The sequence below is a fragment of the Cololabis saira genome, chromosome 6 (assembly GCF_033807715.1).
Source record: "Cololabis saira isolate AMF1-May2022 chromosome 6, fColSai1.1, whole genome shotgun sequence".
Lineage (NCBI taxonomy): Eukaryota > Metazoa > Chordata > Actinopteri > Beloniformes > Belonidae > Cololabis > Cololabis saira.
The window spans coordinates 34,129,634-34,154,326 of record NC_084592.1 but is presented as its reverse complement, the minus strand read 5'-3'; the positions used below and the strand labels follow the sequence as shown (position 1 = coordinate 34,154,326).

Below are 24,693 nucleotides of genomic sequence, written 5' to 3'. Positions count from 1 at the left end.
ACATATATATATGCATACATATGCCTACACATACAAACCCAGTGAGGTTTTTTTTTTTTTTTTTTGGGGGGGGGGTGACATCCACTGCCAATCCAGGAAGCAAGAACACACGGAGGCACACGTCAAGCACTGGAAATCTGCAACAAAAACCACAAACGAAACACAAAACCGACACGGAGCCGACCAAAACACGAGCAGCAATCGACCCAAATCTCGAGATCCGATCACAGTCTAAGCTAAGCTACCGCGATTAACTAACCCCAACAACTACAGAGCAAGCATGCAGGTGAACAAGCCAGTGTATATGTCTATGTGTGTGTGCGTGTATGTACCGGTATATGATCATGTGTGTGTGTGTGTGTGTGTGTGTGTGTGTGTGTGTGTGTGTGTATACGTGTATGTATACGTGTATGTACATGTCTGTGTGGCTGTGTGTGTGTGTGTGTGTGTGTGTGTGTGTGTGTGCTTGTGTGTGTGTGTGTGTGTGTGTATGTGTGCGTGAGTGTGTGTGTGTGTGTGTGTGTATATGTCCATGTGGCTATGTGTATGTAAGTGTGTGTGTGTGTGTGTGCGCGCGTGCGTGCGTGCGCGCGCGCGTGCGTGCGCGCGCGTGTGTGTGTGTGTGTGTGTGTGTGCTTGTGTGTGTGTGTGTATGTGTGTGTGTGTGTGTGTGTGTGTGTGTGTGTGTGTGTGTGTGCTTGTGTGTGTGTGTGTGTGTGTGTGTGTGTGTGTGTGTGTGTGTGTGTGTGTGTGCGTGAGTGTGTGTGTGTGTGTGTAATATTAATCCTATCAAAGCTCCACCCGAAGTGTATCTATAGTGGGGGAGGGGAGGGAGGCAACCCTGCCACCCGCGAGACCAGAGGCCGACAAGGAAGAACCCGGAACCCAGGCCACCAGCAACCCCACAGAGGGCGAGAAGAGGGCGAGAGGCAACCCACCGCCAGCGAGTCCGGAGACGCCCTAGCCACACCCCCACGCCCGAGCCCCCACTAGGTAATGAAGCCTATAATCGGGGACCAGAGAGAATGCAATTCAACCGAATGTTGTTCAGTGGAGGCAGACATTATCTCACTACTGATATGGTCTTATAAAAGATTCCTAAAGTGGTTAATACATAAACTGGACTTTTGTTTCCAATTCACTAGAATGGTTTTCTTTGCGATACATAAGGCAGTGAGAGACAGGTGTGCCCAGTTAGGTTCCATTTGAATATCTCCCAGGTGACCTAATATACATATCGTGGGGCACACTGGAATTCTGTAGTTGATCCATGTGGATAAATCCTCACAAATCTCCGTCCAGAACCTCCGTACCGGTGTACAAAACAATAAAGCATGCATATAATTATCCGGGGTGTTCTCCGTGCACTGTGAGCAGATATTAGAGGTGACAAAGCCCATCTGGAACATCCTTTGTCACGTATAATGTATTCTATGAAGAACTTTGTACTGTATAAGTTGTAAGTTTGGGTTCTTAGTCATAGTAAAAGTATTTAAACATATTTGTGACCAAGAAAACTGGTCGGTATTAAGAGAGAGATCCGCCTCCCACTTTGAGATCGGGAGAGAGACTGAATTATCTAATTTAGACACTAACCTGTAAAGTTTTGATAACAACTTTAAAGTGCTTAGGTTCAATAAATCTATTATCCTGGCGGGAATTTGTAAGTCTAATTGGTTAATTTTATATGTTTTATTTATTATGGCCTTAAGTTGTTGGTATTCTAAAAATGTATTACTGCTAATTCCATATTGAACAATAAGGGCCAAATCCACAAAAGGATTGCGCGGCTTTTGCGGCCGCTAAACCAGTGCAAATGAGACAAAAAGAGAGCGTCTATTTCACAAAGCACCCGCAAAGGGCGAATTGCTCCACAAACTGCGCTGCCAAGCAAATAGTGGCAGTCTGCGCCGGTGCCGTTTGCATGCATGCAAATTAGGTAATATTCAGAAATTCGGCGCAAAATTGCCCCCTTTCTATGCAAATAAGCCTCATTGCAAAAAGCGTCTTATTCACAAAGGCAAGCGCTATTTGCCACACGCAAAAATAGTGGAGCAAATACCGTCTTTCAGAAGCATGTATTAACTGCGCGCAAAATCACTCTTCACTCCCCCTGCAGCTCTTTTTCTCTCTCTCTTCAATATGATTCAAGCCTGTGTGATACTGAATGATATTAAGGGTGAAATCTACATTCAGACATGACTGTAGACAATCAGATCAAGTGGGGTTGTGGACTTATCGGATTTAAAAATAAAAATAACAGGACGGAGTTCAGGATTCACCCATACATAAGGGGCTGCTTTATTACAAACAATTCCACCATATAAACATATAAATCTAGAATGTGTGTGTTTAACAGCTGACCTGTAGGTGTGTGTAGCAAAACAAAAAGAACATGAATTACCATTAGATCCTGATCTGATCCCGATCCAGTGTTAATGAAGTTACTGGTGCTGTGCCTTGTGCGTAAATGCGCACAGCCTCGTAACATTTGACATTTCATTAGCATATTAGCTTATAGCTAAAGTTAAACAGTCTTATTGCTGCGGGGACGCAAGGATCTCCTGAACCGCTCCGTTCTGCAGCGGTCGGCTGCTCTCACTGCGCCGCAGAACAGAGCGGTTCAGGAGATCCTTGCGTCCCCGCAGCAATAAGACTGTTTAACTCGTTCTGAACTCAGTTTCACACACTCACCTCTGCCACAACTGGACTATATTTTAGTTTGCACTTTACATGATATTTGTTTAAAAACCTTATATGTTTATTTTAATATTATGAATGTGCTTTTATTGTCTGAATGGATGGTTGATTTTTATGTTTATGTTTTGATGAGCTGCTGGACGGTTGAATTTCCCTTTGGGGATGAATAAGGTTCTATCTATCTATCTATCTATCTATCTATCTATCTATCTATCTATCTATCTATCTATCTATCTATCTATCTATCTATCTATCTATCTATCTATCTATCTATCTATCTATCTATCTATCTATCTATCTATCTATCTATCTATCTGCATGCGAAATACTAGAAGTACAAATAAAGTTGAGGCTATTGTGCTCTCTGCAGTTTTCATTATGGACCAATCTGTGTGCTGAAATACGGAGAACACTGGAAACAGCTCCGCTCACTCAGACAAGTGCAAATTGCACTCAGCCGCAAAACTTTATGGGCGTGTTTGCTCCGGTATATCATTAGAGCAAAATCTTTTGTGAATAGGACCTTAAAGCGGGGCAAATTGCGGGCGCAAATGCAGCGCAATTCACAGCGCTATTTGCGGGCGCAATCTGTTCTTTGTGGATTTACCCCTAAGTGTATTGAAAGGTACAAACTGTCCTCCTATGATTACATGCTGTAGATACCGTATTCCATCTTTTTATCATTTTTCAGGATGTCTGGGTTGTTCCATATGGGTGTATGTTCCATATGGGTGTTTTCCTTTAAATTCATTACATTATTGTGGCAGATTGATCTATAACAACAAAAAAAGTGGCTTTATAAAGTCATTTATTTATTTTTTAACAGACTTGAACAGATACATTGTAGCCATTTACTGTACATCCACTTGGCAAGAACATTCGCCAGCCTCTCGGTCGCAGACGTGCACATGCACGTCATGCGCGGGATTCTCTCCTTGAGTTTAGTTTGGGGAAGAGTGTTGCTGTGGCTTGATACATTGCTAATATCTTTGCCGCTAACGTTAGCTGAGGCTATGCTCACGATTGGGTGCTTTGCATTTATTTGGTAGGCTAAACTTGGGTTGCTTCGGGGAAGCAAATTCCTATCCACAAAGAACACATATCACTACCTTTTATCAATGGTGCCGTCGGGGCATGTTAGAAAAAAAGGATCATAAAATTCTGCTGTTTGTCTGCCTGTTGGCGGTTAGCCTCAAAAATCAGCCGGTGGATTTCAAATTTTATTTGAGGTTTCCTCCAAGCTGATAGGGCCTTGAGGTCTGGGAGAAGGCCTTCAAGGAAGAGCCTGTCTGGGGGGCTTGACTTGTTCACTACCCTCTCCACGGCATCCATTAGCTGCCTCTCAAATGGAGAGAGGGTGCCATCATGGGCCCCTTTCTGTCCCCTAAACCTGTCCATGGAGGTAGATGGTGTGGGTGAGGGGGTTTCGGGCTCTGGAGGTACAGGCTCCAGGAAGAGGGAGAATGTCTGCTCACTCTCCACCTCTGGGTCTGGCTCTGTGGCGTTGCTAGTGGTGGCAGCATTCTCCCCTACAGCGTCTCCTTGCCCCTGACAATTTGTCTGGCTGGCACATGCAGGCATGCTGCTGCTGGTGGCTCTCATAATCTGGCTCCATGGCCAGTGGACTGAAGCCTCCGATCCACTCCTACACTTATCCTTTTTCTTTTTTCCTTTCCCTTCTGTAGGTGTCCCTCCTTCCACCTCTTCCTACAGTCATCAGCTATACACAACACACAGAAAAAGCAATACTTCTCCATCTGCATATATATTATATTCTTTGTCAAGCATAATTACAAGGCGATTTATTCGATTTGTACATTGTTTAACTATCTACATGAATCTACACTTGTGTATATATATATATATATATATATATATATATATATATATATATACATACATATACAGTGAGAGTAAAAAGTATTTGACCCCTTGCTGATTTTATTGATTTGCCCACTAATAAGGACATGATCATTCTATACTTTTAATGGTAGATGTATTCTAACATGGAGAGACAGAATATCAAAAAGAAAATCCAGAAAATAACTTAAAATAATTTATTTTAATTTATTTGCATTTAATGGAGGGAAATAAATATTTGATCCCTCTAGCCAAAAGCACTTAATACTTGGTGGCAAAGCCTTTATTTGCAAGCACAGCGGTCAGACGTTTGTTGTAGTTTACCACAAGGTTAGCACACATATCAGGAGGAATTTTGGCCCACTCTTCTTTGCAGATCCTCTCTAAATCATTAAGGTTGGTGGGCTGTCGCTTGGCAACTCGGACCTTCAGCTCCCTCCATAGATTTTCAATTGGATTGAGATCCGGAGACTGGCTGGGCCACTCCACGACCTTAATGTGCTTCTTCTTGAGCCACTCCTTTGTTGCCTTTGCTGTATGCTTCGGGTCGTTGTCATGTTGGAAGACCCAACCGCGGCCCATTTTCAGCTTCCTTGCAGAGGGGAGGAGGTTGTTCCCCAGGACTGCACGGTACATGGCTCCATCCATCTTTCCACTGATGCGGTGAAGTAGCCCTGTGCCCTTGGCAGAGAAACACCCCCAAAACATAATGTTTCCACCTCCATGCTTGACGGTGGGCACAGTGTTCCTGGGGTCATAGGCAGCATTTTTCTTCCTCCACACACGACGGGTAGAGTTCAGGCCAAATAGTTCAATTTTGGTCTCGTCTGACCACAGAACCTTCTCCCAATCACTTTGTGCATCTTTGAGGTGATCATTGGCATACTTTAGGCGGGCCTCCACATGTGCCTTCTTCAGCAGGGGTACCTTTCGGGCACTGCAGGATTTTAATCCATTGCGGCGCAAGGTGTTGCCAATTGTTTTCCTGGTGACTGTGGTCCCAGCTGCCTTGAGGTCATTCACCAACTCCCTCTGTGTGGTTGCAGGACGATTTATCACAGTTCTCATGATCCTTGCCACCCCACGAGGTGAAATCTTCTGTGGAGCACCAGACCGAGGTCTATTGATGGTCATGTTAAACTTCTTAGATTTTCTCACAATTGCACCAATAGTTGTTACTTTAATACCTAGCATCTTGCTAATGTTTTTGTAGCCAATACCAGATTTGTGCAGGTCAACAATCCTGTCTCTGAGGTCCTGAGAGAGTTCTTTGGTCTTACCCATGTTGGAGGGTTTGGAATCTGTCTGATTGTCTGATTCTGTGAACAGGTGCCTTTTATACAAGTGATTAGTTAGAACAGGTGTCTTCAATTCAGGTAACAGGTTGATTGGGAGTGTCTAACTGGTCTGTGAAAGCCAGAACTCCTAATGCATACTAGGGGATCAAATACTTATTTCCCTCAATGAAATGCAAATAAATTAAAATAAATTATTTTAAGTTATTTTCTGGATTTTCTTTTTGATATTCTGTCTCTCCATGTTAGAATACATCTACCATTAAAAGTATAGAATGATCATGTCCTTATTAGTGGGCAAACCAACAAAATCAGCAAGGGGTCAAATACTTTTTACTCTCACTGTATATTTTTTTTTTATTTAAGTTTTAGGAGCAGCACTGAGCAGAGAGAAGTATCCATGGTCACTGACATGTTTGAGGCCCAAGTGCTTCATCCTAGCTATTTGGTGTGGAGCAGTCAGACAAAGTGTATAACAGTAAAGTACTGATTGTTCACGTCTCAAAAAAGCTGACACCTAGCAGAGTGAGAAAGAGAAAAAAAATCATGGTGCAGCTTTGAGAGCACTGCTCTAATCGTATCAAAGACTTCTACAAACAAACACAGGTGAACTGTGATTGATGGGGGAGCAGTTAATAGGACTCCAATCCAACACTGTGTGAGAAGGGAGGGTGCCGGGGATCAGAGATCAATAGCAGCTCGGAAGCATGTAAGGGAATCATACTGAATCAGATTGGTGACAGCTGGTGGTGATCTATTTCTAATCTAATTTTAACACAAAGTAACTCACTGATAGTGCTGTCAGAAAACTGAGCTCAATCCATGTGGGCCAACGGTGCCACAGCTTTTGGGAGTAAAAGGTAATGCTACAGCAGGTGTAAGAGGGGGGGCATCAGTCATGTTTTATCTTTGATTTTCCATTCCTACTCAAGGCCATGAAAGTGCATTAAATTATTCATCTTTAGTGGCAATCTCACAAATATTTCAGGCCCAGAAATCTCCTTTTAGCCGACTGTCATGCTTGGACATACACTAAGCCTGACTCCTCCAAATTGATATTGAAAGAATGCAACTAAAATGTACCTTGGTGCTACTGCAGGATTTGTAATGGCTGTACTTAACTGTTTTGTGCAAAAGCATGACAATAATGCCAATAATTTACACTCCTATCCTACATCTGACTGGATTGGACCACAGAGTACTTTTCCAAGGACGTCAGGCACAACACAGACAGAGCACAATCACTCTTTGTGGCTTAATTTGTGTATGTTCACCATCTGTCTTTGTCGTGATGTGTGTGTCCATATTAGCCTTTGTTGGGTTAATCAACAAACCATAAATATCTGGTGACACATTTAAATGCTAAACATTGCCCTGCATCTTTATAACAGATAATTGAATTACTATATCCATTATTCTAACGCTATTTAGGCAATGGGTTGTGTGAGAACGACTGAAAAAACAAATTAGGGGCAAGGGTATTACTGTCAGTCTCCTTGTTAGCGGCATGAATGTTTTACGGACATGAATAAATGTATGAATGTTACAGAAGTGTACACAGAAATAAAACACCTGAGTGCCTCAAAATTTCTTGATTTCTCCATCTGCTTATTTGTCTTTCAAGAAGGACGCAGTGCAGCATCATCAACTAGCCTTAGATTTGTCAGCTGAATGAAGCTTGTTGGGGGAAGGATGAATCCCTCCCCTGTTCTGGTTTGCTGAGCCAAGTCTGCATGGTGAGGCACTGAGCCCTCAGCCTGTGCCAGGTGGCAGCTGGGAGAGAGAGTCCACAGCCATGCTTCAGCAGCGATCTCTCTGCCTCTCTGGCCACCACTGTTGCCACTTGGGGGGCTCGACACCTTGACACTACTACTTTCTGACCAATCTGTAGGTCAGAAGAGCTGGCGTCAACCTCTTTCTCTTTTTGTGTAAGTGTGTTTGAGGGGAGTTTTTTTTCTTCCCCATGATTTAATTGTACAACACAGAAAATTGAGAGGCATCGCAACTCCTCGCAGGACAACAAGATGTGCAATATCTTTATACCTCATACACATCCTACCTGCTTTTTTTGCACTAGTTTTATTTTCATTCCACTGTATATACTGTTTATATTTTGTTATTATATATTTTTTTACTTTTTATCCCTCTTTTGCTGCATTTGCGTGTTGTGTTTACTGCTGCTGCTCAAAGCGAATTTCTCCACTGAGGGATGAATAAAGGACTATCTAATCTAATCTAAAATTGCCCATCTTCAGTTTGTTCACCTCATGTTTCTGATGTGAACACTAGTACTGACTGCTGTCAGAAAGTATTGAGTCAAATCTTAACCCAAAGAGGTGTGTATAAGCTCATACGTCAGTGAGTTACATTTTGGTTTAGAATATGAAAAAGTCAAAAGCTATATACAAAAAATACACCAGCTTCTTAAAAACAAAAACAGACAAAAATTATCCAGAGCAAACTGTTCCGACTAGCCGCAACTTTTTCACATTTCTCACATTTCTCACATAACCGCCTCTTAAAGCCCCAGATATACTTGCACTTCAGAACGCGTGCACATCATGGCCACCACGCATATCCTGCGTTCATTTGACGCGTCGAAGTGCACGTTCTCAAAAAGACATTGAACGCGTGCGCGACTGCAGTTTCCCCCCCTTCACGCGAGTGGTGCTGGTCCCGGTCAGATACCAACCGGTACGACGCGTTCTCCTCGCGTACTACGCAAGCAACGTTGCGGTTGGTGGACCGAACGGACGCGAACGGACGCAAACGGACGCAAACGCAAGCATCAACAGCAAGATATCTGGGCTCTAAGAGTTCAACAGTGTATTTAATCATGTTACATTTCACATCTTACTAGAAACTAGAGCAAATTCTGTATACTTTCAATGGCTTGAAGACAATGTTCAGAGCAAAGACAAGATGTCAACCTATCAATCAATCAAAGAACTACTCTTAATAGCTACTTTATTAAGGTCGCCTGTTTAACTCTTCAATGACGGAAATATCTATTATGCTACATGGCAGCATCTCAATGCATTTAGGCATGTGGACATGGTCAAGGCACCTACTGGACATCAAAATGAGCATCAAAAAAGGAAAGAAAGGGGATTTACATGACTTTTAAATACTTTGAATGTGGCATGGTCGAGTATTCCAGAAACAGCTCATCTACTGGGTTTCTTACACACAACCATCCCTAGGATGTATAGAGAAAGGTCTGAAAAAGTTAAAATATCCAGTGAGTGGAAGTTCTCTGGACAACATCCTAGATGTTGCCATTTGTAATTGTGACAACAGTAAGATGAGGCTTCTTCCCCTTGTAGTGAGGGATGGTGTGCAATCTTGAGTGCAATCTGAAGTCATCCTTAGTTTCACCAAATGATCATGTTTGTGCATAGTTTTTTCCCTTTCAGAAGGCAAGCATCAGTCTCACATTTTGGCTTTTGATTGCATTTTAGCAAATGCTTCACCCAGTAATGACCTCAAGCTTATCTTGAATTATGCGAGAGCAGTGTATCCCAACTCTGCCCTTATGAACCCATTTTGTGAACATTTTTAGCAATAATTATGCTTTTTCTATTGATTATTTATCAGCATTCTTTTTTAACAGGCAGCCCAACCCCTATATTAAGTTCCAGTAAGACTTTTTTTCCTCTGAAGAAAAACTTATTTATTCATGATTAACATTTTTAATAATAAAGCATCTCTGAGAAATCTAATTCAGAACCCAATGCTTTCCAAATAATTAAGTCTTCACGTGTAAGTCTATCGTGTGGATCACAAATATAGGTCTTTCCACTATTGGTAATCAATGCTACAAGTCAATTTACAGCCAGTGACTTTTACAACCTTAGTCAATCCAATACTGATTCAATTGCAATCTATTAAGACTGTGAGAGGTCCTATTGAAGTTGACATTATCAAAAATCTAACAGATTGGTTCAATAACTGTTCTGCAGGAATCAGCTTAGCCCCACCATCACCCCATACACTAAAACAAGGCATGTTGAGGCTGCTTCACTGACTCCTTCAATATCTTACAATCATACTTCACCTCTGCCCTGAGATAAATGTAGGAGTTCAATGATGGCAACAACCAGCTGGCATCTTCGGATAGATGTGTTGGCACTTTCATTGTCTTTTCATAGCTCATAAAATTGATCACTCAATGTCATCCTGCCAAGGCCGTCTATGCACTTACCTCAAACAAATCTCAAAAATCCTGTCATGGCCACAGCAATTTTAACATGCATCTGAGGACAAGTTATGAGGTTCGCTAGAAGTGCTTAATATGCTCCTGTATAACTGAAACTGACTTCCATAATGTGCTACCAACTGACAAGCTGTGCTGATTACTTGTCCTGTTTTTTTTTCTTCTCTTTTTTTTGGAAGCAAGTCAATAAAAAGCACCTGCAGTACAGATCGCTGGACGTGAAGCCAACAGCAACAGCAGTCTGTTCATGTACAACATGAAAGACAGTGTTGACAACTATGATCCGCTGTTCAAACCTCACTCTCACTCATTCAGTCTTCATTCTAGTTTTAACAGGAGTCCACGTGAAATCTGGCCTTTGTGAGTGGTTGGTCCACTTATGTCCTGAAGGACATGTATTGCTGATACGGCCACTTTTTCTGCCATGTCATAACAGGACGTGGTTACAGAAATCTCAAAGCCGGCGGACTGATTCTTTTCTTTTCTTTTTTTGTAAAATAATGGTTTCCTGCAAAAGGCATGAAACAGCTAAGAAAATAGAATGCAGCTCAACTCTTGAAGGTCAACCATTTTACAGTAAAAAATTACAGCCGTAGGTTAGGGTACATGATGTCAAGTTTTCTATGACTGTAAAAGCCAAAACAAGTAAATTTCAAAATTTTTTGATTGTTAGTACTTGGTTAAAAAAAAACCTCCATTGGCCACCAGGACAGCATGTAAACGCTTCTGTATTCAGTCAACAGCGTTTCAAATCATATTTAGAGGATGTTCCTGTTGAATGGGAGTTCATTTTCCAACATTATCTTGAATGTAGGTCACTTAAGACACATCTGGTAAAACTTTCATCTTGCCCTTGTTGGAGTACAAATGATGATTCTTCAAAGTCAGTTTCTTACTGAGCAAAACAGACTTTGCAGTAAAACAATCACTGTGATTCTCTAGGTTTACCGTTGAGCAATATTCACAACTTTACATGCTGTAAAAAATACAAGAAGGTTGTTTGAATACATTCAGTTTCTAGACACTACACTTTACCTGACAGAACAGTGGCTTGACGGTTAGCACTGATGCCTCACAGCTGGAAGCTTCCTGGCTTGGGGCTTTCTGTGTTGAGTGTGCATTTTTCCTGTGCTTGTGTGGGTTTACTCTGGTTTTCCTCCCACTGTCCAAGAACATGTACTTTTGACTAAAAGGTTCGTACCCGTATTGGTGAATTAATGAGGTGCAGAGTTGTGAGTGTGTGTGTGTGTGCGTGCGTGCGTGCGTGCGTGCGTGCGTGCGTGCGTGCGTGCGTGCGTGCGTGCGTGCGTGCGTGCGTGTGTGTGTAAACTTTTAATGATACTTCTAATATTGACTCTGGTGGAAACACACACACACATCCAGTGTTTCCCCTACCATTATATAGGCCTGGCGGGGCCGCCAGGCCAACGAGACCCCCCGCAAGGCCTAAAAAAAAAAAAAAATCAATGATCATTTACGTTTAGGAGCCTCTGCAGCGCTGTTCTGCAACGGGAGTCAACCTGCTTCGTTGCCTAGTAACGCTGCTGAAAGCGCGGGCATATTATTATATATTATGGGATGTATAGAGTTTGTAGCTAGTCAAAAAAAAAAAAAAAAAAATAGCGGGCGACAGACAACATGATATAAAGAAATGTTTCTGCCAGGTCCGTGTGTTTGTGTTTGCATGAGACGCTGCAGGAAAGCATGAAGGCCCGACGACGCAACATGCGTCCGCGGGGTCCTAGTGCCAGCCATGTATGAGCCAATGGTACATTTCCAATTTGTTGTTTAGCTTAGATTTTTGTTCTGATTGAGCTTCTTTTTTTGGTAAGGAATAATGATGAAAATAACACAGACAATAGATTGTCTTTCCACTAGAACCACTAAAGGTTCATTTTTCACCCAGTCAAATGCATGTAACTCTGCTATAACAAAACGGGTAAAACAAATCTACAATATTTAAATTATTTATAACTGATATAATCTCAATTGTGAATAGGGATGTTTTGTCACATATGCCGTCAGCACGAGCAGCCCGTTAAAAGAGGACCATCCCAGAGGGTTTTCATAGAGATCCACTCTGAAATATCTAGAAAAGATGTTTCAGGCCCATGACACTTTGGTTAAAGGTTAGATTAAATCTTATTATTTCATTGAAGTGATATCATTCAGCAATATAGGCCTACAATGATTTTAATGTAAAACTTTGTTATATTGCTACATGTCCAATATGCCGTCCCACGCGCCTTGTCTGTTTAGGATTTTTTCGGTGGGTACCACCGGGCCTGAAAAAAATTCTAGGGGAAACACTGCACATCTATTTTTTATATATATATATATATATATATATATATATATATATATATATATATATATATATATATATACTAACATACAGGTAGGTATTTATATAATATATATTTGTATGTATATATATTTATCCACATCTATTAGCAATACAGTTGTTTGATTTGCTGTTCTTTTCTGTTACTGACAGTCTATCAGGGCATTATCAGGAATAGCATAGGAACCACTGGAATGTTTTCTCTCACTTTATGTGGATGCTGCAACAGAACCGAGTGTGATAACTTCCTCAAGAGCCTGCATGTATATGACTTTATATTGGTATAAGTATGTGCACTTAAAGATACATGTATCTATATTTCAATATATACATAGTATGTACATGGTACTTTCATGTAATCAATATGTCTGGTCCTCTTTGACAAAAAGAAGAGCGGTTTTGAGGCCTCTTTTCCTCATAGACTGTCATATACAAATAAATTAAGAATATATCAGTTTTTACTTGTACGGCATGCCACCATGTTGCTCTGGAAGCCGACGGGAACACCCTCACCATATGTCAATCACAGTTAGCAGCGGATACCGTCTCTTTCAACCAATCCATGTCAGAGGAGCTGCAGGAGCTGCAGAGCAAACAGCAGAACAGGAACAGCAACCAAACCATTTGAGACGAAAAACGTCATCCCTCTCTTTAAACAGCTTCATGGTGCTAAAAATGTCTGATTCGATAAAGAAAAGCAGCTGAAACTAAAGCTGGTAAGATCACACAAGTCACGAGCAGCCTCTGCTATCTTTCACTGGATATTCACGACTTTCACACAGTAATGACACTGTGGAGTTTTTGTGGATCAAATTAGGGAAATCCTTGCATCTGATGATCAACTATTTTTCGTAGTTGAGGAGAAACATTTTTGATATCGGATACTTTATCTAACCCCACAATATGAAATATTCAGGAGATGCTTCTTGGACATTGCATTACTAGAAATATTAAATCTTGTTTGTAGCCAAATAATCTTGCTACGAAGATCTAGTCCCCCATAAAATCAGCTTTATAGTAGACCTATAGTATATGTAATATATCCCACTGTTAATTCTTTTCAGTTATATTTTATCTTTATAATTGTGTCCAATAATTTGGAACACACTATTTTTGGATTTCATTGACAGAGTGGGAAAACTCCATCACCAGCTGCAATTTTGTATTTCATTTATTGTCAGGAACTTAGCAGTTAAAAAGTGAAGTGAATTCATTTTTTTATTATTCTGTCAAAGAAAATATCTTCCAGCGAAAATCAGAATCACTGAATCAGACGTGTCTAGAAATTAATATGACCAAGAAAAGTTCCATCAATGAATCTCAATTAAAAATGCAGTTATTAATGTCCAATGAATAATTTGATATTATCATTATATGTCCTTGTCTTTAATTGAATGGTTTGGATAAAGCCTATTTGGGATTGAAAAGTAAAAATGTAGGAAATGTTTAGGTTAGTTAGACTATCATATTAATGCAGGGAGTCAATAATGTTCTAGGTGAACATAATATTCATAGTAATTATATATGGGTGTGATATGGTTATGTTAGACATTTACTATTTTCTTCTGGATTTTAAATTGTTTTTACAAGCGAGCAGTAAAATCCAAGTCCATATTACAGCTCAAATATGTTGTAATTACAGCTCCTTAGCTGGCTACTAGAATGAGTTGTTGAACTTTTCTGTACTTTTTAATGGTTTGAAGCAATGGTTTGGTAGCAGATGTGGCCAATACAGTCTTGGCTTTACTTAGAGCTTAATCCATATTTGATCGAAATACAGCATCTACACAGTTGCCAAAGCTATACTCAGCGCACGGAAAGTACTCATGTTCATCAGTAAATTTGAATTAATATGCAGGGATCAAAGTAACTCCTTAAACATTTAAAAACTATACAGCTGACTCAATCACTGACATTTTTTTTTTTTTTCAAAAATGTGTTTTCCTTTTTCTTATCTTACTAAAAAGGTGCTAAATTAAGCTGAAGAATAATAGTACATTTGAAACAAAGTTTCTGTATTTAAGGTGGTATAATAGAAAAATCACCCTTTTTATCCTCCCCATTCATTCATTTCAGTGACTGCTAAAGAATGTGCACCACGTTCATGATTGTTCGTGACCCTAAATGTGCAGTTTTGGTTTAGTTTGCGTGTATTATACATGATATAATTTCATCTGAAAATGTAATTTCTTTTGGATACTACAGTACTATTACATTTTTTTAATACAAAGGACAAATTGCTTTATATTTCTGCTGTCAACCTATCCACACAAACATTGAAAGACTTTCCAGTCATCTTTTCTGTGTGTCTAGCACTGCACACACAGATGCAGCTACTTACAAGCACTTGTGCGATAGTATCTCACGATCTCCTTTAATTAGTTCCTGAAGGCAGTCTCACCTGCATTAGCGTTTGAACCTATCTGTGCCTTTCACAATACTATCAACTTTTAAACAGGGTATACATTACAAACAACCTTGAGCTGTTTGCGCTCGATGATGCTTATCTGGCCCTGGGGTCGCTGCATGGGACTGAATAGATTTAGATTTATTTTATTCAATAATACAAAAAAAGTGCAGAGATGTGTTCAAATGTCTCAAGCTGTTCATTTTTCTTTTTTCTTTTAGATCAGCAGTTTCCTGGAAGCCAGGCCAAGCCAGGTCAGTCAGCTCAATGTTAGATTGACACACATGATAAAATGGGAAACACATTGGAATCGTTTAAAAGAGATACTTCCAAGGAATGAGCTCCAAAAAAACACCCTTTTAATTCATTCAGAGATAACCACTACTTTCTACATGGTATTCATTGGAAAACTGCTGCTACCACACAGCAAATTAACTTCGGACTAATTAGACTAACAACCAGCTTTGGTGTTGAAAGAAGGAATTTCATTATCATAATCATCAGTTAAAGTCACAACTTCACAAGCTTTCATTTATTCTTGGTGCTAATGGATCAGGGCAGCAGGCACGGACCCATGCAGGTCCCAACTTTGTTCTCGGATAGGAACATTTTACCAGCTCAGGTGAGAAATCACAATTCTGCCTAATTTTTTCCACTTTGAGTCAGGCTACAACCAAAAATGCCACCACCCTTCCATGCATGTGAGAGGGAGGCTCTCGGAAGCTGAATGAAGCAAATTCATCTTTTCACTTCACGCACGGAGAGAAGCGCACAGGCTGTCTTGCCTGCTGTGATTGTGAGGCAATCCCTGAGTTCTGTTTTTCAAGATGGGTTCGGAAGGTGGAGTGTGGCAATCGGTGACATTTGTGACAGTCACACAACAAGCAGACACCCTGATACCCTGGCTCTCCTGAATGTCAAGGAAGGATGATCCGCAAACAGCATAACTCAAAAAGAGTTAACCTTTCATTTGTTTTAAGAGACTAGTTCCTCTAACTACAATAATTTGGTCATATTTCCAAATGTTTATTTACAAGAGAGAGACCATGGAAAGGTAGAATGGAGAAGCAGAAGTACTGTATTAGGATAAGTACTTGAGAATAAATTCACATTTTATTATAACTAAGTATTCACTGATAGCTCCTCTTTAGGGGTTATAAATCATGCATCAGTGATAATTTCAGTAGCCTAAGTAGCTGCTCGTGCATGTAGGAGAAGGCCCGCATGATGCATGCAAATACCGAAATTGTGCTTGAACTTTGGTCTGCAACCTGAGGGGACTTTGGTTGGCATTTTGGTCAGTTTTCCTCACAACCTTTCTGATGCCCAATCAAAAAGCTCTCAAGCTGCATTTATTGAATGAATGAATGAATACTTTATTACAGACTCAAAAGGTCCATATATAATACATAAAAATTACAGGTCACGCATTAAAATACATGCAAACATCTGTTCCAATGTTTCCATACTCCAGATGTGTACCTTGTATCACTCCGTTTGATGTTAGTGAGTGCAGTTATTAGACAATTTTCTGACTCATGGAGTCGACACATAAATTTAAACATAAAATTCTTCAGCAGAGCATGGAAGATGGAGACATAACAATTAACAAATAAAGTGCTTGCACTTGTCCATCTTGGAAGCTTAAGGAGGATCCTGAACGCATCATTATGCTGCCTGCAACTTCTTATTCTTATTCAAATAAGCTGCAATCATTTGGCACAATTCAGTAAGCTGCAAATCAAATGCTATTTTAAAAACAATAATAAAAAAAAAAATAATTTTACAATGACAAAAATGAGGTTCCGATGGTACTGCTGTGTTACACGCACCGAGCGCAGTAGATGAGCGCACACATGAGCGTCCTATCAAACGCGTCCTCCTGTGATGTTACTGCGATGCCACGACAGAGATGCGGGCTACAACTCGGAGGGGGGCTAAATACTCCCAGCCACACGGTTATCTTCACCTGCTGCATTGTAGCACGGCGATGCTGAGCACCTGCAGTCAGACACACCGAGCCTGCCCTGGCTCTCCCAGGCAATGTTCCTCAAAACGCTTCAGCGTAAAAGAAAAAAAAAAAGAAACGTGCCAAATGCACGTGCGGCGCTATATTTCACTACACAGGTGGCACCGTTATTTATGGTCAGCCATGCATTACAATATATCATTTTGTCATCCCGAACTGCCTCAATAAAAGACCGGCAGCTACAATGGAAAGGGAAGAATGACGAGGATGTGGGTTTTCTTTATGTATTTTTCTTTCTTTATAACCCATTCATAATTATCAGAGATGTGATTTTAATCCAGCACGTTAGATCTCCCTAGAAAAGCAGTCTCCAGTGCCAAGTTTCCCCTGGACTGCGCATTCCCGCCGGTTCGGTTCCTCCTTACCTTTCTCCTCCTCCGACACCTTGGAGGGCTCGGCGCACGGCAATAATCCCGAGAAAAGGGCTAGAAAGGCGAGAAGTAAAAACTCCGACATGTTTCCAGGAGAGCAGGCTTCGAGGTGGCCGCGGAGCTTCACCTGGTCCGGGTCCAGTCCCCCCCTCCACCGGTCCAGCACCCGAGGGTGTCGAGCGCCGTTATTCAGGGATGTCCGGAACCAGCGGGTGAAACGGTGCAGCTCTCTCCCAGACTCCCTGACAAATGCAGAGTCGCCTCTCTTTACAGCCGACAGACTCGCCGGAGACGGCAGGAGAGATGGGAGTCAGGGTTGGGAGGGGAGGATGCGAGGGATGGGGAGAGGGGAGGGGGCGCAGCAGGAGGAAAAATTAGTAGAAGGAGTACGTTTCCTGTCTTTTCACACTGATTAAATGGTGTCAAGGTGACGCACCTCGTATGAAATTAATCAAACCGGTTCAATAGAGTCATTGGAGAGGGGTATCACTCTTGGGTCCAGTGGCACAAATGGAAGTCAGAACATTTAGGAAAAAAAGAAAAAAGAAATGCAATCTCAGTTTCCAGCAATAAAACACGGTAACACTAAATGATATCATCCAAGATTACCAAACACTAAAACCTTTTTGAACACAAAGAGAGTGGTACCTTTCAGCACATAGCCAGTGTTGGGACTAACGCGTTATTTAGTAATGCGTTACAGTAACGCCGTTAGTTTTGGCGGTAACTAATACTCTATACGCATTACTTTTTAAATTCAGTAACTCAATTACCGTTACCAAACGGTGTGTTACTCCGTTATTTCTGGCCAGCCACAGCTTTTTTTCCCCACACGCGGAGACCAGAAGAAACGTAGTGGGCGTGTGTGTGTGCATTCAAAAACATGACCGGTCATGGCGAGCCAAGAGAGCAAGGCGAGTTTCGCCACGTGGAGATATTGTAATGATTTTGGTTTTGTCGAGCAGCACAATGACAAAAACATTTCAGTGGAGTTTAACCGAGCGACGTCTGTAAGCCAGGTCCAACTTGACAAAACAATTGCACGGTATGTGGTAGAAAACATGCTACCTATTTCTACAGGCAGCTAATTAGCATGATACCATGCTCAGGCGGCACACGCAAATGGGGACGGAAAACCTTTTCAAACTACTTGGATAAGAATACAAAAATGGAAAATGAGCTAAAGAAGACATTTGAAGGGCTGGACTACATGTTGACCACCGATGTGTAGTTCAGCACTTTTGCACTTTTATTCTGAATAATAGCCTATGTTAGCTTGTTAACAGTTTTGTGTTATATATTTCAGAGGTCATTTAGAAAGAAAAAAAGGCTTTTTGTTAGGCTATGATGTTTTAGAAAATCCCGCGTTTGTTCAGTTTATGGCTGACTTAAATAAATAGCCATTTAAAAATATCTTTGTGTTTGTGTCAGATTTCTTTGTACAGACCATAATGCTTAGCAGATTTCAGTGATGTGAATGCAAATGAATTGAAACTGTCAAGTTGATCAACAGTTTGTTATTCTCCAAATGAAGGCTAGAGGGGCATTAATGGGAGCATTTAAAATAATGTTTTTCTTTAAAGTAACTTAAACGTTACTTTTCATAGTAACTCATTACTTTTTGGTATAAGTAACTGAGTTACCAATTGAGTTACTTTTTAATGAAGTAACTAGTTACTGTAACTAGTTACTATTTTTCAGTAACTACTGTAGCACAACACTGCATAGCACATATCTGTAAAGTGGTGGGGCCCTGTAATAAAAAATAACTCACAACAGCTCTACAAAATGCTAGACTAAGCCTAACTGATCTTATGTGCTGTGATCAATTTTCCATACAGTACTCTTATATATTAACATTAAAGCACCAACTGTGTGTGAGGCCACCTGCAGGTAAGTGAAGGACAATTGTATCTGCTCTTTTCTGGTATTCAGCACAACCGAGATGTAACAGCAACTTTGATGCGGTAATGATAAAAGATTTGGCTTTTGAAAACATAAGTGCATATGTGCACAATATTTCTGAGTTGTCTTTTGACAGATTTAAAAAAATCAAATGACAACAATCCAGAGCTGTCAAATATAATTTAAGTTCAAATAGCTTTCTTTGGCCTTAAATCAATACAAATATGCAATAAGCAGTAAAACTCTTTTTTCAAACATGAAAAAAACTTGACATTACAATACAAAATGTTACAAATGTGAGTTGAAATTATTAGTAAAACCATTGTTTGCTTTTTCTTTTTTTCTGTTAGTGAGTCTACCAGGTCATTGTCAGGAATAACACAGGGCCAGGCAGAATGTTTTCTCTTGCTTTGTATGGATGCTGCATCAGAACTGAGGGTGAGAAAATTTCTCAGACACCTGATGGTACAACATTTTGTGGATTTTTTTTCTTTTCCCAAGTTTGTTTGCTGTAGTTGAGTTTAACTTAAGTGTTGACCTATTCTATATCATTGGTCAGGCAGTTTCACCTCTACTAAAGCTATGTGAAACAATGAACATATTTGGTGTCAGCTAAAAGAAATGCAGGCAGTCAGCTTTATGTTGAACATTTGGATTCCCAATGCATCTATTTTATGTTACACATTCATGGCAACACTTTATATTTAATTCTGTGAAATGTATTGAATAGATTTTCTTTAAAAAAAAGTTTAGTTTTATTAATTTCTCATTTAATTTTTTTAATAACAGTACTTACTCACAATGACTCAAAGCACCAAGTATTGAAATGCAGTGGCAGTTTTTTCTTAAGGGTGATCTGGCAGCACATCGCCACGCATTCATTCATTCATTCATTCATTCATTCATTCATTCATTCATTCATTCATTCATTCATTCATTCATTCATTCATTCATTCATTCATTCATTCATTCATTCATTCATTCATTCAAATACTTTGTTATAGACTGATAACAATTTGAGATACCTCTGCCTGTTATTGTCCCAGTTGGTGCCGATTCAGCAAGATTAGAAATCACACAAGGTCTCTCCCTTGGATTCTCATGTACTTTTTTCACGTCTCAGCCCCTTCGTTGCAATTTATATGTGTTCTGGGTTCACAGCAACCAAGCGGCAACCATCTTTTTCTTCTTCTGGCCTGAGTGTCATGCAGAAGTAAGATTTGTTGCAGTTCTTTGACAAAGGCTTCCATGCTTATATATATATATATATATATATATATATATATATATATATATATATATATATATATATATATATATATATATATACATACGCTACCAATGGAAATCAACATTTCCCTGTTTTTTTTTTGTTTTGCATTTCCATTCCACCTTAATTTGTGCAAAAACAATATCGAAAAAGGAATCCTGTAATAGAAACAGCACTAATTCCAAAAAACTCCCAAATATCAAATACACTTTTTTCTGCTTCAAGGAGGTGTTTTTTCAGGCAATTCAATAATCCTTTGATTCCCAAAAGTGTAATAGAAAAGCTTTTTGTGCATTTCCACATCTCTGGCAGCACTGGATGTGACATAACCGGTGAATCTAAAGTATTCAAAATTTAGTTTGCACTTTTTGGCCGCATTAATATGATGTAAATATGCTGTGACACTAATTAATCATTGTACATTACATAAGGGCTTTATCTCTGAATAATCATTTGAATGATCATCTGCTGCCTTCAGTGCCAGAATGGGACAAAAAGTCAGTTTGGGAGTCATACACTCACTCAGGCCACCCCTACTCATACACTGCACAAATATGCTCACACTTGAGCAAGGGCTGCACAGAACCACAAGTCCATGCACACACATATGGGTAAGTAATCACTGAATGCTCATTATTCTGTATCAAATGTTTATTTAAATTCCATTAACAAAAAATACTATAAACCACCAGTCCAGTGATTTTCTCACCTCCACTCCTCAAAAGGATCCATGCAAGAATGACAACAGGCCGTTGCGTTGCCCGGATCGGCGTCACCGGGGCCCCTCCCCGGAGCCAGGCCTGGGGTTGGGGCTTGAAGGGGAGCACCTGGTGACCGGGTCTTTGCGCATGGGACCCGGCCGGGCTCAGCCCGAAATGGCGACGTGAGCCCGCCTTCCTGTAGGCCCACCACCCGCAGGAAGAACCGTGACAAGCCGGTGCCATGTGATCTGGGTAGCAGTCGTGGCGGGGTGCCTCGACGACCCAATCCCTGGACCAAAACCCTCTCGGTGGGGACATGGAATGTCACCTCGCTGGGGAGGAAGGAGCCGGAGCTTGTGCGTGAGGTTGAGAGGTACCAGCTAGAGATAGTCGGGCTCACCTCCACACATAGCTTGGGTTCTGGAACCCAGCTCCTTGAAAGGGGCTGGACCCTCCACTACGGAGGAGTACTGGATAGTGCTCCAACTGGGGACTCCATTGTTCTACTGGGGGACTTCAATGCTCACATGGGCAATGACAGTGATACCTGGAGAGGCGTGATTGGGAGGAACAGCCTCCCCGATCTGAACCCGAGCGGTGTTTTGTTGTTGGACTTCTGTGCTAGTCCCGGTTTGTCCATAACGAACACCATGTTCAAGCATAAGGGTGTCCATCAGTGCACGTGGCACCAGGACACCCTAGGCCGGAGGTCAATGATCGACTTGCCGCATGTTTTGGACACTCGGGTGAAGAGAGGCACAATGGAGGCTCTGCCTCCATTGTAGACGCGGCGGCTCGGAGTTGTGGATGTAAGGTCTCCGGTGCCTGTCATGGCGGCAATCCTAGAACCCGGTGGTGGACACCGGAAGTAAAGGATGCCGTCAGACTGAAGGAGGAGTCCTACCGGGCTATGTTAACCTGTGGGACTCCTGACGCAGTAGATGGGTACCGGCAGGCCAAGCAGGCCGCGGCTCGGGCAGTCCTGGAGGCAAAAACTCGGGTCTGGGAGGAGTTCGGTGAGGCCATGGAAGAAGACTTTCGGTCGGCCTCGAGGAAATTCTGGCGGACCGTTCGGCGCCTCAGAAGGGGGAAGCAGTACTCTGCCGGCACCGTTTACGATGCGGGTGGGAAGCCGTTGACCTCGACTGGGGACATCATCAGTCGGTGGAAGGAATACTTCGAGGATCTCCTCAATCCGACTGACATGCCTTCCCTTGAGGAAGCAGAGAGTTGGGACATTTGATTCCCTCGTGCCATTCTGTGGGGGGCGCTCATGTGAGTATGGAGTCCGGGGCCCTCTATTAAAGGCTGTCCAGTCTCTGTATGATCGGAGCAGGAGTCTGGTTCGCATTGCCGGCAGTAGGACTTGTTCCCGGTACATGTTGGACTCCGGCAGGGCTGCCCTTTGTCACCGGTCCTGTTCATAATTTTTATGGACAGGATTTCTAGGCGTAGCCAGGGGCCGGAGGGGATCCGGTTTGGGAACCACAAGATTTCGTCTCTGCTTTTTGCAGATGACGTTGTCCTGTTGGCTTCATCGGACCGGGACCTCCAGCATGTGCTGGGGCGGTTTGAGGCCGAGTGCGACGCGGCAGGGATGAGAATCAGCACCTCCAAAACCGAGGCCATGGTTCTCCACCGGGAAAGGGTGGCGTGCCTTCTGGGTGGGTAGAGAAGTCCTGCCTCAGGTGGAGGAGTTCAAGTATCTCGGGGTCTTGTTCACAAGTGAGGGAACGATGGAGCATGAGATTGACAGATGGATTGGTGCAGCGTCCGCAGTTATGCGGTCGAGATGAGTTTCCTCCGCAGGGTGGCTGGACGCTCCCTTAGAGATAGGGTGAGGAGTTCAGTCACCCGGGAGGAGCTCGGAGTCGAGCCGCTGCTCCTTCACATTGAGAGGAGTCAGCTGAGGTGGCTTGGGCATCTGTATCGGATGCCTCCTGGATGCCTCCTGGAGGTGTTCCAGGCATGTCACACCGAGAAGAGACCCCGGGGACGACCCAGGAGACGCTGGAGAGACTATGTCTCTCGGCTGGCCTGGGAACGCCTCGGAATCCCCTCGGAAGAGCTGTAGGAAGTGTCTGGGGTGAAGGAAGTCTGGGCATCTCTGTGGAGACTGCTGCCCCCGCAACCTGGGAATGGATAAGCGGCGGAAAATGGATGGATGGATGGACTAACCAAATCCAATAGACAAACTATTACTGTTGCAAAATATTATTTACAGATAATTTCAGTTATGGTCCTTTGTCTGGGATAAAGTACAACCTGCTGGTTGCTTCGCTTAGTGCAGTAGCATGAAGATTAAGGATGAGGAAGTGATAATGGCTAACTATTCGTTGAGCCGACTGTCAAGTAAACTTATTGGAAATAAATGTATTGCTTTATATAAGCTCACCTGACATCACCCCACTCGTACAGTAGTTGTCATGGGTGTGAAATCAAATGATTTTGAACAAGGCTGTATGTATATTTATTTCCATCCATCCATCCATCCATCCATCCATCCATCCATCCATCCATCCATCCATCCATCCATCCATCCATCCATTTTCTATACCTGCTTTATCCTTTACAGAATTGTGGCAAGGCACAGATCTGGCCAATGTTACAAAATAATTTCTGCAGCACTCAAGGTTCCTAAGAGCAGAGTGGCCTCCATAATCCTTAAATGGAAGAAGTTTGAGACGACCAGAACTCTTCATTGACCTGGCCAGTCAAACAAACTGAGCAATCGTGGGAGAAGAGCCTTGGTGAGTGAGGGAAAGAAGAACCCAAAGATCACTGTGGTTCAGCTACAGAGATGCAGTACGGAGATGGGAGAAAGTCCCACAAAGTGGAATATCACTGCAGCCGTCCAGTAGCCGGGGCTTTATGGCAGAGTGGCCCGACGGAAGCCTTTCCTCAGTGCAAAACACATGAAAACCTGCATAAAGTTTGCCAGAAAACACACAAATGTCTCCCAGACTATGAGAAAGAAGATTCTCTGGTCTGATGAGACCTAAATTGAACTTTTTGGCATTAAATCTAAGTGGTATGTGTAACTGCAGTGAACAGTGAAACATGGTGGTGGCAGCATCATGCTATCGGAGTATTTTCAGCTGCAGGGACAGAACGACTGGTTGCAATTGAAGGAAAGATGAATGCGGCCAAGTACAGCGATATCCTGGCAGAAAACTTCTTCCAGAGTGCTCAGGACCTCAAACTGGGCTTAAGGTTCACCTTCGAACAAGGAAATGACCCTAAGCACAAAGCTAAAATAACAAAGGAGTGGTTTCGGAACAACTCTGGGACCATTCTTGACTGGCCCAGCCAGAACCCTGACCTAAACCCAATTGAGCATCTCTGGAGAGATTTGAAAATGACTGTCCACCAACATTCACCATCCAACGTGACAGAACTGGAGAGGATCTGCAAGGGAGAATGGCAGAGGATCACCAAATCCTGTACTCGCTCAAAAGGGTGCTTCTACTCAATACAGACAAAGGTCACTCGAAAACTGAACATGTGTTATGAAGGAGAGACTTTTTTTTTTTTTTTGTATGTATTGATGATGTTCAGCATTGTGATTCATGTGGCTCTGGGACCAACAATACAG

At 42.0% G+C, this 24,693-nt stretch overlaps 1 protein-coding gene across 1 annotated transcript in view; it reads right to left on the bottom strand.

Annotated features, from left to right (window-relative positions):
* The window catches only part of lrp1bb (low density lipoprotein receptor-related protein 1Bb), a 520,571-nt gene that overhangs the window by 470,301 nt on the left and 25,577 nt on the right, over nucleotides 1-24,693 (bottom strand). Inside the window, exon 3 of the mRNA XM_061722939.1 lies at nucleotides 17,217-17,503. Within this exon, the coding sequence (XP_061578923.1) occupies nucleotides 17,217-17,503 (287 nt within the window). The remainder of the gene's footprint in view (nucleotides 1-17,216; nucleotides 17,504-24,693) is intronic.